A 17096-nucleotide genomic window follows, 5' to 3' on the forward strand; every position below is an offset into this window, starting at 1 on the left:
GGTGCTGGGCAGTGCCCCGTGGTGGTGGTGCTGGGCAGTGCCCCGTGGTGGTGCTGGGCAGTGCCCCGTGGTGGTGGCGCTGGGCAGTGCCCCGTGGCGGTGGCGGTGGCGGGCAGTGCTATGTATAAACATGAAGTCAGAGCTGGGGCTGGTGGTGGTTGTACATGCCACAGTTCATAGGCTCTTGCTGAAATCCTTTCCCATAGGCGCTTTTTTTAATCCTGAGCTTTCACAGCTCCAGTGTAATGGGGCTCTTTTTTAAGCAGTTATTAGTGTTGGACATGGAAGAACATTAATACTTGATCCAACTTCTTACCTAATTAAGCCATCATTTCTCCTAAGGGTGTGTTACTAATGTGCCAGACTAAGATCTTTCTCATTTGCAAAGCTCTTCTTGCTAAGTAACAGCAATTAAGTTAGTTTTGTGTATGAACTTCATCTTGCCCACCTTGAGGGTAAAGCGAACTCTTTGGGAGCCGGCTGGATTATGTTTTTTCTTCTGTCCCTTACACTAAGATGCAAATTCAGAATTCAACACTGTGATTCGTGGCTTCTTTTGACATTAGTGCAAACTCTGACTGGGGAAACAGTAAGCTGTGTGCCTTTAAGCAGAAGTTAAAACAGCTATTGATCCTTTCCCATGCCATGGTCATTAAGCACATTCTTTCCTCAAGTAACATTAGTTGTTAGCTTGCTTGTTTTTCTTGGCCTCCTGAGGCATGAGTCTTTTTATTATTGTTTGTTTTTTTTTTTCTTTTTTCTCTGCGAATCTGTATAATGGCTGCATTCATGGAATTAATTTGACCTTATTGGTGATTTGCATTTTAGCAGGAGCATGTGGTGTTATTGATCAATATTCTAGCAGTTGAAATTAATACTGAGTGGAAAGTGTTTTCTGAAGTGTTGCTTCAGTGTCTCTGCAGCTTAACCAATGCTTTGTCTTTTGCTTGATCCCCCTCTCCAATTTGGTTCACAGTTGAGAAGTTGTAGGTTGCACTCTTTAAAACAAACAAACAAACAAAAAAAGCCAGTCTGCTTTTTAATCACAAGTTCTTCAGGTTGTCAAGATACTCTGCTGGACTCCTTGTTACATGGCTTTGGGGAATGAACACGGAGAGGCTTGTTTTGACACCAGCTATTTCTGTGTAATATGGGGATGGTGGGAATGCTTATTAGTACGTGCAAAATAAATGACAATATCTGATTAAAGTCATGTTTGTGTAAGTTGTTTGAACTGAAACAGTAAAATAAAACAAGACCATGAGAGTTCATGCTTTCCCATTCAGTCTGCTACAAGTTACTTTGGCCATGGTTCCCTAGCTCAAGGAATCCTCAATCTGGATGCCAGCCTTTGTGGACTTTATTTATCAAACTCCTAGTGCCTTGCTTGATTTAGGTTTGTTGTGGTCTGTTATATTCAGATAAATTGAAAACAAAGAGAGTAACATGGGAAAGCGGGACACTAGCACTTCTGTAGACGCCTGTGCTTTTTCAGAAACCTAGAGAAGCTGAGAGGTTGTTTTGGGAGCTACTTTTCTGTGAGCCGTTTTATAGAATCCTGTGAAGTAAATAGATGCTGTGAACATCTGGGTTTTACGCAACTCTGATGACTTGACTTTGTTTTTAATTTTTATTCCAGAAGAGTTGCCGTTACTGAAGATTCTTAATATCCAATAATCGACCTACTGCCCAATAACCATGAAAGAGACCAAGTAGCTTCCCAAGCCTGAGACAAAAACTGATTTCAATGGATACAAAGTATAAAGACGATTTATTTAGAAAGTATGTACAGTTCCATGAATGCAAACTGAGCGTCTCTGACAGCAAGCAGCCTCCGATTAATGATGAATATTTGCGAGTGGCAGCATCAGCCTTATTTTGCCTTCCCAAAATTGATCCCTTTTATAGATTCCGGTTGATAAAATTTTATGAGATGGCTGAAAACTCACTGAGATCTCTGAAATCCTCAAGTTTACATTCTCTGCATAATGCATTCAGTGTGCTTGAGACTCTTGGAATTAATCTTTTTCTTTATCCCTGGAAAAAGGAGTTCAAACATATTAAGGTAAGATATTTATATGTGAAGACAGAAATTTTATTTTATTTTTTCTTTGTTTAAACAGGTCATGTATTTAGCTTATGACAACTTTTTTTCCTGTTAGAATGATGTATAATGTGACTGTTTATAGCTGGTAAATAGAAGCCATAAGAGGCGAAGAACATGAAGTGTGTGGTGGTGAGACTACCCAAGAGAAGTACAAGTACTGTATGTGTTTTTAAAGTAACCATAAAATAGAAGAAGAGCTTATTTAAGGTTTTTGTTTGCCTTTTCTCCTAATATACTTGATTTCTACTTGGAGTTGCTTTAACTTGAGTGAGCGATTAAGTTGTGTTTAAGTTCATAGCTTTTTATTTTACATCCACAGTTACTGTAGCACAAGGACTAATGATCAATGTGTGGTTTTAAGTAGGTGCTCTGCTGAGGATCCCATAAGTTATGTGATAATGTTGAAGGATTCACTGAAGTAGTTGCTTCTTGAATGTATTTTAATTGTTTGTAATTTCAAAACGTTAAATTTTGGTTCTAATGCACTTTCAAATTATTCATCTATGCTATGACCTCACAATGAAAAGTATAAACTTGTGTGTTGCTTGACTTGAGTACCGCAAGTCTGATAATGAGATGTCCGCTGCCAGTTTTCTATTTCATATTTTGTTACCACTGTTTTCCTATTCAAAGGTGCTGCAGCATTTCAACAATCAGTGCTGCGGGTGACTTGAACATTTCTGAGGCTTAAAAATTGGGTAGAAACAACATTTCTGGTGTATGTCTAAAGTCAGTTGCAGGTTGTGTGTGCTATGGATGGATATTTTTGTTATTCTTAGATGACAGTATTTTGCAATTTAGCAGAGATTCTGAATGTGGATGGTTCATTTCATAAAATCATTGGGTGGTTTGGGTTAAAAGAAACCATTTGAATATCTAAAGTTCCAACCTCCCTGCTACAGGCGGGGATGTTTGAGAGTCTTTCTACTATGAGAAGACAGATACTTTATACTAGATCTCAGTGCATCTGTGTTACTACACTCAAGTTCTGGCCTTTGGAATGCTTGCTGATCCATCCAGGATATCTCTCAAAGCACTGCTAATATTGGCTTTGGTTGTGCACTGTGGATCCAGTACTTGCTCTGGACAAATATATAATGGCCAAGGTATTCCTCCCTGCAGTCAGAAGCAATTTGAAGTGTGTTAGGAGTATGCTTAAGGTGTGCCAGATGTCAAGGGAGCTGTGACTTAAACAAAATCATAATTGTTTCGGGGCTTTGTTATTGGAAGTTCTTGACCTAATACTAGATTAAAGAAAACAGGCATTGGAGTTGTGTACTAATTGTAAACGCTCTGATCCACACACACACACACACACACACACACACACACACACAAATAAATAAATAAATAAATGTGCCCCTGAGTGTAGTTAAATGTGCATTGAAGAGGACTTCGATACTCCTGCAGTAATACCATCTTCCTGTTATATTCCACTGCTGCTTGTCCAGGGGAAATATGTGAAATCTCTGCCTTTTTTGCTTTAGCATTAGGCTTACAAACACAACGTGTCTGGTGCATATAAAAGTTAATATTATGCATGTTAGTGATTTAACTCAACGAGAAGGATACCATGCTAATCAGAACTTCAACTAGAATGAAAATTCTCCTACTCGGAACTTGCTTCAAGCAGAACTTCCATCTGCTGAAACAGGAGGGCTACAGAAATGGAGTTCATCTTGCCATGGGAGTTGCATGTCTTCTCTGTAATTATTCTATTTAATATTGTAGTACATGTCACTGAATTTTCTGAACATCTAGTCAACCGCTGAATTTGTAACCTAGTTTTCCTTTTATTCCCCCACCTCCTTAGACCTACACGGGAGCCTTTGTGTATTATGTAAAGTCTGCCCTCACTGAAGATGATGTAAGGCAGATTTTGAACTACATGGGCTATGTCCAAGAAGTGGGAACAATGTATAAGCTCAAAGAGCAGATTGATGCTATTCAAGTGAAAATGGTTTCATTTGAACTCTTTTTGGCCAAAGTGGAATGTGAGCAGCTTCTTGAAATTCATTTGCAAGTGAAAGATAAAGGCTATTTGGAAATTGATGTCATAAATGAACGAAAAAATAGCAATGAGGATACTAGAGGCTGCTCAGAAGCTATGAAACGGCGGGCAGAATGCAAAGAAAACTTAAATACTTCCCTGGCACGCATGGTACTTCAGAAATCAGCAAGTGAACGGGCCTCTAAGGATTATTTCAAGCCAAAAGTGAGCAAGCCTTCTAAATCAGTAGACACATATGATAATTATTGGGAAAATAAGAAACCACCACTGATGAGCTCATTGAGTCTCAGGAAAGAACCAGTTTTAGTTGATGCAGAAGATGACATCAAAGATGAAATTATTCGTCCATCGCCCTCTCTTCTGACAATGTCAAGCTCGCCACATGCATGTTCAGGAGAATTCTTGCCAACTTCATCTCACCATAATGGCATGTTAAGAACAAATGTCCCTTACAGCTCCTATTTTTCTGCTCAAGAGGACTTAGATTTATATACTGATCCTGATTCCAGAAGTATGTTAAATTTTAAAAGACAGGAATCTATTAAGCCTGATGTGTGGCTGTTAAAAAATGATGCCAACCCTGTTTACCACAAGCGCACCCATCTAGCCAAAGAGACAGCTCCCCTCAAGTGCCAAAACTGTGGTGTTCCTTGTGGGGCTTCGGTTTGCCAAAAGTGTGACAATCTGTTCAACTCCAGGCAGGACTACCCAGTAGTGAAACAGAGCACCTATTCCATCAAACCACTTCCAAATGACGGCTTGTCTCCTGCCTCTGCTTTAAGAGAGAAACCTCAGTACACATCACAGACTCAAAGTCAAGAGAGAGCTTCTCAATTCAGTTCAAAATCCAAACCTGTGAGCACCTCACGCTGCGGCTTTTGTAACCGATCTGGAGCTGCAAACACATGCATGTTTTGTTCAAAAGTCTCATGTGACACTTGCCTCAATGCTTATTATTATGATCCCTGCTGTAGGAAAAGCGAGCTTCACAGATTCATGCCTAACAATCAGTTAAACTATAAATCAACTCAACTGTCCCATGTTGTTTATAGGTAGACTTGGTCTGTTTTGGAGGGGAAAGGAAAGGGCTATTTAATGTTCTGACTCCACTGATGACAAGAAAAACACTGACCTCTTACAAAATTGATATGCCCAAATATTTGGAACCATGGTTCAGTAATCAGGTGCCAGTTCTTGATTTTTGTAGCTTAACAAATGCTGCAGATATGATTTCATGCTGCTATTATTTAGGTAACTGCTAAATCATCATTAATTCTCAATGTAAATGAGGGAGAAGAGCACTTTTTAAAATATAATATCTTGGCAGCTGTTGCATTATAGAAGAGTTACATCACATGTTTCACACCATTTTAGTCATCTCTTTGCCTAAGTGAAGCCACGTGAGGCTCTGAGAATTAAGATTCACATTTTCGGTGGGTGTAGAAACTACTGCCATTTTTTTGTAAAGTATGACTCTCAAATGTGCAAGAAATACGTGAATAGCTTGTTTTGCCAACAAGGACTATTATTCAAAGCGTGTCTGCATTTCTTGATCTCCAAAATGCAAACACCATAGCATCTCTTTTCATCTTCATTGCTTCCTTCTCTCCTTATGTCCCAGTTGTTTATTGCAAACTTATATAATCCGAATCTGAACAATATGTGCTTTATGTTCTAGTGTTGCCAAGATCATCCTGCTGTTTTGTTTTGTTTTTTGTTGTTTTTGTTTTTGGTTTGGTTTTGTTTAGTTTTTTTTACTGAATGGTATTTTAAAAGGTGAACTTGTATTCATGTCACTTAAATTTTGGCTAGTGTTGTCTTTCTTGAGGAGTACAGATTTTCTTTACTTTCTGTTGCACATATATTAAGTACTGTTCTTTGTACTGTAAACAGGTAATTTGGAAACAGTTTATTTTTAATAAATATTTAATATGTTGAGTTCTTAAAGGTGGTAAAATCATTATAACTACTAAGTCTCTCTGGGTTATTTGTTCAGGTGACTTTTTGTTTCTGATTGTACTGTATTTCTTAGCTTGTTGTAGTTGCTGTGGCAGACTGACATTATTTGCTCTGATCGTTTTTTTCTAATCCAGCTTTTCTCTTTTATTCTGCTAAGGCTACCACTAAACTAGGTGGAGTCTTGTCTAAAAACTGCAAGATTTTGGTTCTCAGTGCACGCTTTTCCCTTGTGGTTATGGGAACTGTAAGTATAAATCTTATGCTTGCGTCCAAATTCACTGCAGAGTCTGTAGTGTAGTTAGCGGGTAAAGTGCTGACCTGATGAGAAATCGGAGCTCATTTGTGTATCCTGTGTTTACTATTAAAATAAACCTAACAATTACGGATGTGAATCCAGTAATGATATTTGTGTTACTGTTGCACATAGGAACTCTTGTGCTAGACTCTGTACAGTTTTGCCCCCAAATAGCACCCAGTTATTAGTAGGCTTTAGAGGTTTTCTGTTTCTTGTTGCATAAAGGAGAATCCACAAGAATTCTCCTAACTTCCTATATTCAAACTAGCTTGTCGGAACAAAATATCAGGCAAACCAATCTTATGTGCAAAGTTGAACATCTTTAAAATATCTGTTTAATAAAAAAACAAACAAACAAACCTTTAGCTGAATTGTAAACTACCTAGTCCACTTTGCACTAAAATTATTCACTTAGGGTTTTTATAAACACTGTTAGAGTCTAGGCTTTGAAATGTAAATGTTTGTTGATCCCTGTGTGACAGAGATGTGCATGAATGATTGTTTTCCTTAATTTTTGGGGGAGTGGGTAGAGGGCTTGAGGGTAGTAGCAGGGGAAGGCATATAGGCTAATAGTGTAAAGTAGCTGAAATAATTGTAGCCATAAATGGGTCTCAGAAGTATTATGGAAATAAGGTGAAATCTGAGTCTTGCAGAGGGCTGAGAACAGGAAATTACTGTACAGTTTGCACTAAGAGACAAAGTGAATGATACGTGTTTAGTAATCAGGGAAATTTCTGAGTCAAGCAACTGCAACTGAATATTATGTTATAGGCAGGTATTGCCTTTCTGACCGAGAAGGTTGGGATAAACGTTGCTTAGGTGAATGATTTTAAGGTTTTTAAAATCTCATATGGTTTTTTTTTTAATATATATGTATATAAATATAACAGATGTAGATACATTGTGTACATAATGAGGAATTTAAAAACAATTTTACTATTAAAACACAGTCTAAAGGTGGTTTTCATTTCAGTGATTACTTTAGTTTTGTTCATCTTCTGAAGTGTCATGCCTGTATGGCTGTTTTACAGTGTATCTTTTAGTTTGCTAGTTCATTTTCCATATGGCTACTCAGACCATAGTGAATAACTAAAACTGTGATGCCACATAATTCTTACGGTGAACATGGCAGGGACAATACTTGCTTTGAAAAAGAAAAGTCCTGTGTACATATGTCATGGAATACTGTAGTACAAAACTGTGTTGAATTGAAGTGATACCATGCTCTATTTTTGTGTATCTTACTGTATGAGGTTGCTGTGATTAATACAGTAAAATATATGCTAATGGAAAATGCAGGTGTTTTGCATCTGATTTTTTTAAAAAGAACTAATTTATGTTCAAAGGAATTGAAAAATAAAAAGGCCTTTAAGAAAAGGCTTAACTCTTTTCTTAAGGTTGAGTGCATATAGATGTCTGTTTCACCGCTGTTTTGCATGCAGAAGTGAGTTGGTGCACAGAGGTAAATCCTGGGGGCAAAATGTGCAAGTGTGTGTGTATCATGATCCTCAGTTGATTGAGACTGGATGGAGTACTTGCAGAACTTAGTGGTTTGTTTGGTGGTTGGTTTGTTTTTTGTTTGTTTTGTTTTGTTTTTTTGTTTTTGTTTGTTTGTTTGTTTGAAGTTAATTTTCAAGTCTTAGCAGCATGCCTGTTTGTTCCATAAGAACACGTTGTTGGTCTGCAGCAGTCAAACTGATGTGGGGCAGTGAGCAGGTTTCATGTGCAATGTAAAGCTGACCTACATTGTTTTCTAGCCTTGACTCTTGATGTCATCTGCAGATATTCTGACAAAGCTTCCTGATGCAAAATCTCACTAACGATGTGTGATATTGTTGATGTACTTCTTGGCACTCGAGGTGGGCCTTCTGGCTGCTCTTTCATCCTACTAGCTCCAGGGCAGGCTAATTTCTCAAGTACCAAACTAGATCATTTTTCCTTTGTTTCTTTGTTTTAAAGCAGGTCAGGTGAATGCTTAAAAGGCCTCAAGTTCCATTTGAACAGTCTTCTGATCTGTTGAGGTTCCTGGAAGTATTTGGGATGTTAGTAAAATCAGGCTCAAGATGACAGAAGCATTGCTGCAGGAAGTCTTGTCTTACACCTTTGTGCCATTTGTGCTAATGTATTTCTGGCACATTTTAAACAAGTCAGTGCTGACTGTTCTGACTGGTCTGATGTTTCTGATGACAGACATTATATGTGTCTGCTGTGTCTTTTGCTCTGAACAAAGTTTAAAGGTTCCATACATCATCACGTAGCTTAAACTTGACAATTAGAGATGGCAGCTTTTTCAAAATTGTTGTCCAGAAAAAATAAGTTTAGATTCCAAGCATTTAGTTTGTGTAGCTAATTGTGCTACAGTGTCTTGTCACGGGGAGAGATTCCCTTTTCTCTTATTTGCTTAGAAAGGGGGGTGAGCCTGAGTACTGTGATCATTGTAATGCTGCCAGAGTGAGGGAAAAGCAGCAGGTGCTTCAGTTCCAAGCTACTTTGAGGTCATTGGGAGCTAACTAGGCCTTTTAGCATGGTCATTGCTGTCTGTGTGAATGTAAATATACCTGGCTGTTGTTTGTGAAGGATATTCCACAGTTCCATCTGAACATCATGATCATGTTTGTCTAAAGTTTGTAAGCATGTAAATGGGTGGTCCTGTGTGGAGCCAGGAGTTGGTTTCTTTGACTCTTTTGAGTTCTTTCCAACTTGGGATAGTCTGTGAAATGTCTTAGACTTCTTGTATAAAATTAAGCAAAATTGGGCATTGCAGGTTTTTTTGTTTGTTTGCTTTTTACTACAGTTGATCATATACTCCTGGACAGTATTTTTTATAATATGTCTTGCCTGTTTGAAAGTTTAGAGGCAGGGAATCAGTACTTAAAGTAGCTTTCTGGTTTTGTACTTATATATAGCCCTCTGCAATTAGGGCAGCCTTCAGCACTGAGCCACAATACAGTGCACATAACAGTGCATTGGATCTTGCATACTGCCTGAAGGAAGGCAAAAGGTTAAAATGTATGATATGGCAGCAGCTCTTGTAACTCTAAAATCCTGCAGACATGCTGCATTAGAGCAGCTCCTTTGTTTGACAGGATGTTTGGTGTGCTAATGTGCAGAAAGCAAGATTGTTCCTTGCAGCACTGAAAGCTGTCTGCACTGAAAATATCTTAGCATATTTTATACTGTGTAATGGCCCTTTGGTTCAGGCAGGAATCTACAATCTTGCTGTAACATCACATGCAGAGTGATCGGGGAGATGGTGTGATGGAGGCAGAAAAGGTGACTGTAATACCTAGCTGTGCATGTAGAATTGTAGGACCAACTGACCTGTAACCAGGGACAGTTGTGGATCCCAGTTGTGGATCCCTGCTGGTGGCATGTGCAGATCCTGAATCCTACTAAATTAACATTAATCAAAACCAATACTATCACCAAGGAAGTCTAAGGAGCACCCTGTTATGTGCTTCAGTGCAATTGTACAAACTGGTGTGACAACTGCTGCCTGCTCCCTTTATGCTGGCAGAGCTTGGGTATGCCAAGCAGAAGGGCAGCTGCGCTAATTTACTACCTGCAGCTAGCATGGCTCCATTCAGTAGCAGAAGCAGAAGGGGACAAGGATTCCATCTGCCACATCACCTGTTCATGGCTTGTTTCCTTACACTGTGTTGCTGGGGTCAACCATGCCAAGCAGCTTGGTACTGCTCTGAGCCACCTCCTGTAGCTCTGGACCCTCTGGGATGAAGTGGCCCAGCCCTGAGGCGTGCAGTAGGAAGATGGTGTTTCCAGCTCTGCTTTATGTTTGGTTCCTGAATCTGAAAATGCAAACCTGTTCCATCATCTTTTTAGATGGTCTTAGATGAGAGAGGTTCTTATATCTGTAATGATCCTATGGTGCATGCTGGCTTTGAGCTCCCTTGGCAGAAAGCAGTAGGCTGGATGTATATGCTCTGCTTTTCCGCTGTAGGGGAGAGGGGCTTAATTCCCCATACTGTGTGTCATACTGCAGAAGTCCTTCTAGGATAACCTATGTTACAGTTTTTGTTATGATTAAATTATCCTATTCTCCAGACCTTAATCATGGAAGGTTCTCTGAGAGGCACCATTCCAGTGCTAGGAAGGAAAACAGGTGAAGCGTGCACTGTTTGCTCTGCTCTGCTGCAGAGCTGTGTGGAGTAGTTATTGATAGCAGTCTGAGATCAGTTAAGCCTATACCTGCTGTTCTCATGCTGGGAGGACACAGCACAACCCAAGTTTGGCTCTGGAGTGTAAGACAACTTGCCCAGCTTCTGTGAGAACATTCATGTATAAGTTGTGCAGTGAATGTGCAGTGTGGGCAGTAATTAAGGGTAGGAGTAGCAGAAATGGAGCTTTGTGTTATGAGAATACTGTTTTCTGCTACAGTGATTTCTGCTGCAGGCAGTGCTTCACTGTGGATGACCCATCCATTAGGCTAAAGGAAACTGCTTGCTTGTACCTCATTTAAGGAGATATTTCACACAGTGTCTCCCAAGGCTTCCTGGGTTCTAAGGACCGGTACTGGGGACCATGGTGCTGTCTGGACCAGAAGGTCTGGGCTGTAGTTGCAGTGGTGCAGAATCTTCAGGACTTTGTCATCAGGAGCTCTGCCTGCTAGAAATTATAAAAATGAGCATCATTATTGTATTTTGCTGCTTGGAACTTCCCAAGTTTGTAGTCTCAGGACAGAGTGTGGGCATCTTTTGGTAGTTTCCAGAACTTGATTTGAGAATCATCTTTTCGTTGTACTTCCTATTTCCTCTTTTCCATGGCTCCAAAGCTTTTGGCAAGATAACTTATACTGAACTGTAGAATGAAGCTGCACACATCTTGGAAGGGAACGCTGCTTTGATGCTGGTTTAATCCTATTCTTCCTGCCTGTAGCTTATCGCTAGGATAGGAACTGGCAGTACAAAATTAGTACCAGATAAGACCACAGGCTCATTAAAATCTATGAAGCCATAGAGTAAAGAAACATGGGAAAGAAAGAACACCTAAGCCAAAGAGCTGTATGAATAGAAAGATAAGGAGAAGTTATTTCCCTGACAATCCTCTAAAGAAGAGCAGAAAAAATTGGTTTAAAAATCAAACCAGATAATGAAGTGGTATCTAAGGACTCTATGCAAAAGTGACTCTTCCTTTGAAACAATACAGCTTTATATTTCAACACAGAAAGCAAGGCAATGACAAAGTGAGTTGATAGATTTCAAAAGGAATATTAATTAGGAACAATTCGAAAGTCTGGCCAAAGATCTATTTAAATTGATGCATTTCTAATGGAAATTCATCTGTCATGTGTTTTCCAAAAATAACTTGTTAAGGTACTAAATCTGTGTGTGTTCAAAGTAGGCTTTGAACATCAGAAGAAAAAAGTAATCAAAGGAACTCACTCCAGAGTGGGCATGGGGCTGCTGCCTATTGTGCCTGAGCCATTCTACTTAGGGCTGGGAAACAGAGCTGTTACGGGGGGTTTGTTATGTTGTGTCCTTCCCTGATGTTTTTAGTAACTGATCCTTCTGATAGTGGATACTGATACTAATGTTGACTGTGAAGATGTGGATAAGGCAAGTGGTGTGCTAAGGACAACAATGCCTTACAGCGAGTTTTGTTAAGCTGGCAGCTTGCTTTCAGTCCTTGTGGGAGGAGGAGGTGGGGCTGGGAAGAGCACGAGTATGTGGCATGCTAAGAAAAGGGAAGGTGATACTTGGGGTATGTCTGTGATGTGTGGCTGGGAGGGAGGACTGAACAGTAGCCAGTTCGCTGGTTACATGTTTGCCTCTTGCTTGGATTTCTCATCACCTTTAGTTAGCTGCTGTACAGTGTCCCTTTGTGTCGCTTAGGTGTGTCTTAAGAGCAGTATTTGCCAGGCAGGACCTCGGGGAGAGGTAAGCAAGCACCAGCCCGAACCCATGGAGGTGAGCGCAGGGATCCCGCGGGAGGGAAGAGAAAGCCGGCGGGTGCAGAGGCCGCGGGATGGTGCTTCGAGGGGCGCTCTCCGTCCCTCCGCTCTCCGTCCCTCCGAAAGCAGCGGTCGAGATCCATCTGGGAGCGGGGTTCCGAGGCAGGATGCGCGGTGCCGGCTGCCGCTGTCCCGGCTCCGCTCCGCTCGCGGCGGTGGGAGAGGAGCGGAGCTGTCCGCCGTAGCCGGTGCTGAACCGCAGGCGCGGAATCCGCGCGTCGCGGAGCTGCCAAGAGCGAGATCCCAGCGGCAGGAAACGGGGCGGCCCCTGCGGAGAGTCAGAGAGGGAGCGCGCCGGGCTGCAGCGTCCCCGGGCAGGACGAGGCCCCCAGCGCTTCTCGAGGGTGGGGAGGGTACAGACCCCCGGGGACACCCAGCCCCTCAGCACAGGGCAGGTTCCTGGGTGGGATGGGAGCTGGCGGGGCAGCGCCAGCCTCGGGCGCTGGTGCTTGTCTGCAGGGGATGTGTCTTGCTGAGAGCTCTGGAGTGTGCACGGGGTTGCACCCCTTTATGCAGACATCCTGCATGGGTAACAGAGGTAGGCAGAAAGCAGATGTGTATAAGCAATGGGGATAGGCAGCCCTGGCACAGGAAAACTGTAACTTATGGAGTGGTTTTGTGTGTGGGGTGCAGGGCTGTCTTTCTTCCCACTGTGCAATCTGGCCTTCAGATACTGAGCAATTGTTCAGCTCTGCTTTTTGCTCTTCAGTGATTTAAAAATAAATACAAAAAATTTATTTTATTGTTATTTATTATTATTATTGGTGACTAGCTTTGTTTGCTAGGCAGGGAGCAGAATCTAAGCTTCCACTATGCCAGGAAGGATTGCTGCCATTTACTACTGAAAGAGACTTGAGGTTGGCTGAGTTGTCAAGCTCATCAGGTTTCCTCCTCCTCTCTAAGAAAGGCTCTGGCTTGTGGCAACTGGCTGGAAAAAAAGTAACTGTCAAAGGCTGGAAAGTAAAAGGGAAGAGCAATAACCACGTTCAATACAATGTGTGAATTTTCAGGCTAACAGCTGGGGTGTCCTGCTAACAGCAGGGGTCTGTGGGACAGTCTAGGCGCACTCTCGTGCCCAAATGCCCAATATATCTGCAATATAGGTTTAGCCTTAGTCCTTCCTATGAGAGCAAGAAGAATGTCTGGTTGCAGAATAAAGTTTAAAGTACACGTGGCAGCAGCCACTTGGAAAACTTAATCTCATTTTGAAGTCTCATTAAATTAAGAGGAAAAAAAGCTTTCACAATCAGTTCCTGTGCAATGGAGCAGCAGCAGCTTTGAATGCCCAGTGACTGTGTGGCTGAGCAGACTGGTCCAAAAGGGCTGCATTGTGTGGACAGGCAGCCCCTAGGAAATGTTCTTGTCTGAGAAGCACTGAGCACCCAGGGTGTTCTGTGACAGGGTGCTCAGCAGCCTCCACTCCTGCTGGGCTTGGTCTCTGCCCCAGCTTTGCTCCCAGGACTCCTGTTCAGCACTCAGCAGCTGAGTACGTTATATATGGGATGCACACAGGGGTGGCTGGAGCTGCAGGCAGTTCTGAAAGCATGGGTATGGACAAGTGCTGCAACTCAGTGCCCAGATAGAGCTAACTTCCAGCATGATGTGCATTTATCCCAAAGGCTCAGGCTTTTAATGTGCACGTATAAAATGAAGTTGTGGGAGCTCTGTCCATTTTCCATGTGCTTTTGGTTAAGGCGGACGAAAGAGTTGCTTCTCAAGAAACTCCCAAGAGAAACTTAGAAATCAGTGAATATGTGACAATCTCTCCTTCCTCCTTTCCATATCCATAGCATGAGTCCAATTACTTGGCGGTTTTCTAATAAACTCAGCCTTAGCATCAATTAAAATGCTTTGGCACAGAAGGAAGGGAGAAGTGGGCTCTGCAGGACAGCCATCTCAGAAAGCACATGGAGACTGGATTTTTGCTAGCTGTGTAATTAAATGCTCTGAAGCAGGTTTATCACCGTGGCAGTTATGAACGTGTGTCAGGGGGATGTTCTCTCCCTGTCCCTGCATGTGTTGGAGAGAAGTAAAGCACAGGTTTTCTTCACAAACCTCTTAGAAAGTGGCCGGAGAAAGGGAGAAACTGGGTTGCCAGGGAACTTTTCTAGTCATTGCTGTAGACTTAAAGTCTAATTGTTGAGACTGAAACATCAGAGACTGACAAACTGGCACTGAAAGAACAAGGAAGGGGGGGGAAGAGGATCACTGTGAATAGGTTTTAAAAGCAGGGATTGCTCAGAGCACTCAGATTTCATTCCATATTTAACAAATTCTACAGCATTCTGACAGTTCCACCTGCTCCCTTCAGTTAAAGCTTCAGATCTTTGCCTGCCTTCTTGCAGCCAGCTGTCTCCCACTGAAGCCCAGATTCACCAGTTCTGCTCCTTCCTAAGATAAAATGACTCAGGAGGCTTTAAACAAATCCTGAGCATGCCCCACTGTTCTTTATGAATCACGGCATAATGTGGAGAACATTTGAAGCCATGAACAAAATTTGACAGAGAAAGTGGAGAAAAACTGAGAAAGCTGCCACTGTTACATGAATGGATGGAATGCTTCAGAGCTGTGCTGTATCTCTGTCTCTTCACCAAAATCCAATAAATGCACTGGGGAAGGAGGCTGTTGTACTGTCCAGCTTCCTGAAAGCATCTTTGAGTTTAGCAATAAGATGGAATTGATGTTTAATTTAAAATCCCATTTACTGGATACTCTGATTTTATTTGTATGTTATTTTGCAGATGGGAAATGCAGTGCCCCCCTGCTCATCTCTACATTATCAGAGAGGGAACACCTGATTTTTCACATGCTCTACTTGCTCTGTGGTAAGGCCAGATAGCTCTTACAGCTCTCCACCTACTGTGGGCAGCCCCAGTGCCTGCCAGAGTAGGCCAGGATTCCTGCACTCACTATTGCTTCCGGTTGTTATGGTGGGTTGTTGGGGTGTGCTGACCCTGCCTTGGGTCCATTGGTGAATGATGGGCAGGAAAATGCCCCTCCAGTTTGGAGGATTTGGCGTACCTGGGCTGTGTTGTGCGTCAGAGGGAGCCTGTTGCTGCTGCAGAGCTGGAGCTGCCCCAGGGGCTTTCACACAGTTTGGTGCCCATGCAGTGAACACCGAGCAGTAGGATGGGCTGTGGATGCTGAGCAATGGGGCTCCCAGTCCTTGCCAGGGACAGCTTCTGTCTCAGTGCTCCACGTTCTGCTGGAGATTGGAGTTGCTGGTGCAAGTGCTGTACTGCTCGACTGCTGAAATAATGCATATTGGTTAAAAACCCAAAGAACTGCAGTAAGAAAGAAATGCCTCATTTTGAGAAATTCTATGCAAAATCAGAGGGATAATGGCAGCTTTAGGGTGGTGATGTGTTCTGGGGTCATGGGTTTCACTCAAATCTATGATTCCACATGCAGGTCTGCCATGAAATAACTTTGGTGTAAACCATCTTGCACAGGTGGGGATTGCTGCTGTGCAACTTCTGCCCTTTAAACTCAGGTCAAGTGGTGGAAGCCCAGGCTGCAGTGGCTGTTCTCACATACACTGCACAATCGTTTAGAAAAAGCTAAGGGTACTTAGGAAGCATAGCTCAAAGATCAGTTCTTTCCAAAAGATAAGCTCCTGAGCTGCAGATAATTACTGTTGCTCTCTTCTCTTTTTATGACATCTTTTAGATTAGGCTGTAGAAACAGCCTGCAGATGCTTTAAAGATTAAAATAAATGAGCGTTTCTTGGCGTGGCTGAGTTAAAAATAACGATGAAATGATTACACAGCAGCCGGTAAAGCTGGAGGTGCTTGCTGTGAGTCAGTGCAGGGGCCAGGGTCTGGTAGCAGGGTGGTGCCAGTCTGCCACTTAGGGTGGTCATGTAGCTGCCTTGGGACGTGGCAGCAGGTTCCACCCGACTGACAGAACTTCACTGTCTGTAATTAGTAAAATCTGTATCCTAGATATTTCTGGTCATTCTGTACTGAACAAAGGAACAAAGAAGAAAAGTATATCCTTGAACAAACTTGCAGGTAAGTTAGTAAGGTAAGTTAGGATGGGGCTGCTGGTCCTTGTGGAAAGAAGACCAGAGTCTCCTATTGTTCTGATAATATAGGAAAAGATCAAAGGAAGGTAACTGCAGGACAATTGAGTCAGAAAGATGAAGCAACATGCTTAAGCAAGAAAATGAAGAAATCCTAAATTGGAAAGGACTGGCATAAGTAAATGCATTGGTAAATATAAAAATCAGTCACTAAAATAATGGCAAATTTTTCTTCTATTGGTTCAAAAGTATGGAAGTTAGCGCATATTTTGTTGAGGGAAGACAAACTTATCTTCATTCCAAGCTCTGACAAATCTAAGATTCTTAAGTTTCAGGATAGTTTCTTTTAATGAAAAGACCTAAGGTTTTCTCCAGTTTATTTGCTTCGGAGTGATTTCTTTCATTCTAGCTGTATAAGTTCATTGCTTCCATTTAATTTATAAAACTACTCTCGGCAAACGATCAGATGTCACCGTGTTACCGCTGACTGACAGCAGAGGACGGTAAGGATCCCTTTACCTCGGTGGAAATCACAAACGGTTGATGTGCTGATAAGACCTCACTCCTTTTGCAGGTGCCTCGTTTCAGAATAACAATAGAAATTAGATCATGTTTGCTATTTCAGCATGACTGTGACATAGCACCATATGCTTAGCGTAATAGTGTATGGAACATTAAACTCAAGTACAGCTCCTGCTGACAAGAGAAACTCCTGTACTGGACAGAAATAGG

The 17096-nt window shown here is 41.9% G+C and overlaps 1 protein-coding gene across 1 annotated transcript; it reads left to right on the forward strand.

The window, feature by feature from the left end:
• Positions 1-91: 91 nt before the first annotated feature.
• On the forward strand, positions 92-7768 carry LOC107323247 (spermatogenesis-associated protein 2-like). Its single transcript, XM_015882115.2, has 2 exons — positions 92-2065; positions 3921-7768. Exons 1-2 carry the CDS (start codon positions 1748-1750, stop codon positions 5172-5174), a joined length of 1572 nt encoding a protein of 523 aa, XP_015737601.1. The 5' UTR covers positions 92-1747; the 3' UTR covers positions 5175-7768.
• The last annotated feature ends 9328 nt before the right edge of the window (positions 7769-17096 follow it).

This window comes from Coturnix japonica, chromosome 20 (assembly GCF_001577835.2).
Source record: "Coturnix japonica isolate 7356 chromosome 20, Coturnix japonica 2.1, whole genome shotgun sequence".
Lineage (NCBI taxonomy): Eukaryota > Metazoa > Chordata > Aves > Galliformes > Phasianidae > Coturnix > Coturnix japonica.

Coding starts and splice junctions, on each gene's coding strand:
- LOC107323247 (XM_015882115.2), top strand. CDS start 1,748: ATGGATACAAAGTATAAAGACGATTTATTTAGAAAGTATGTACAGTTC. Junction 2,066..3,920: donor AGGAGTTCAAACATATTAAG/GTAAGATATTTA, acceptor CCACCTCCTTAG/ACCTACACGGGAGCCTTTGT.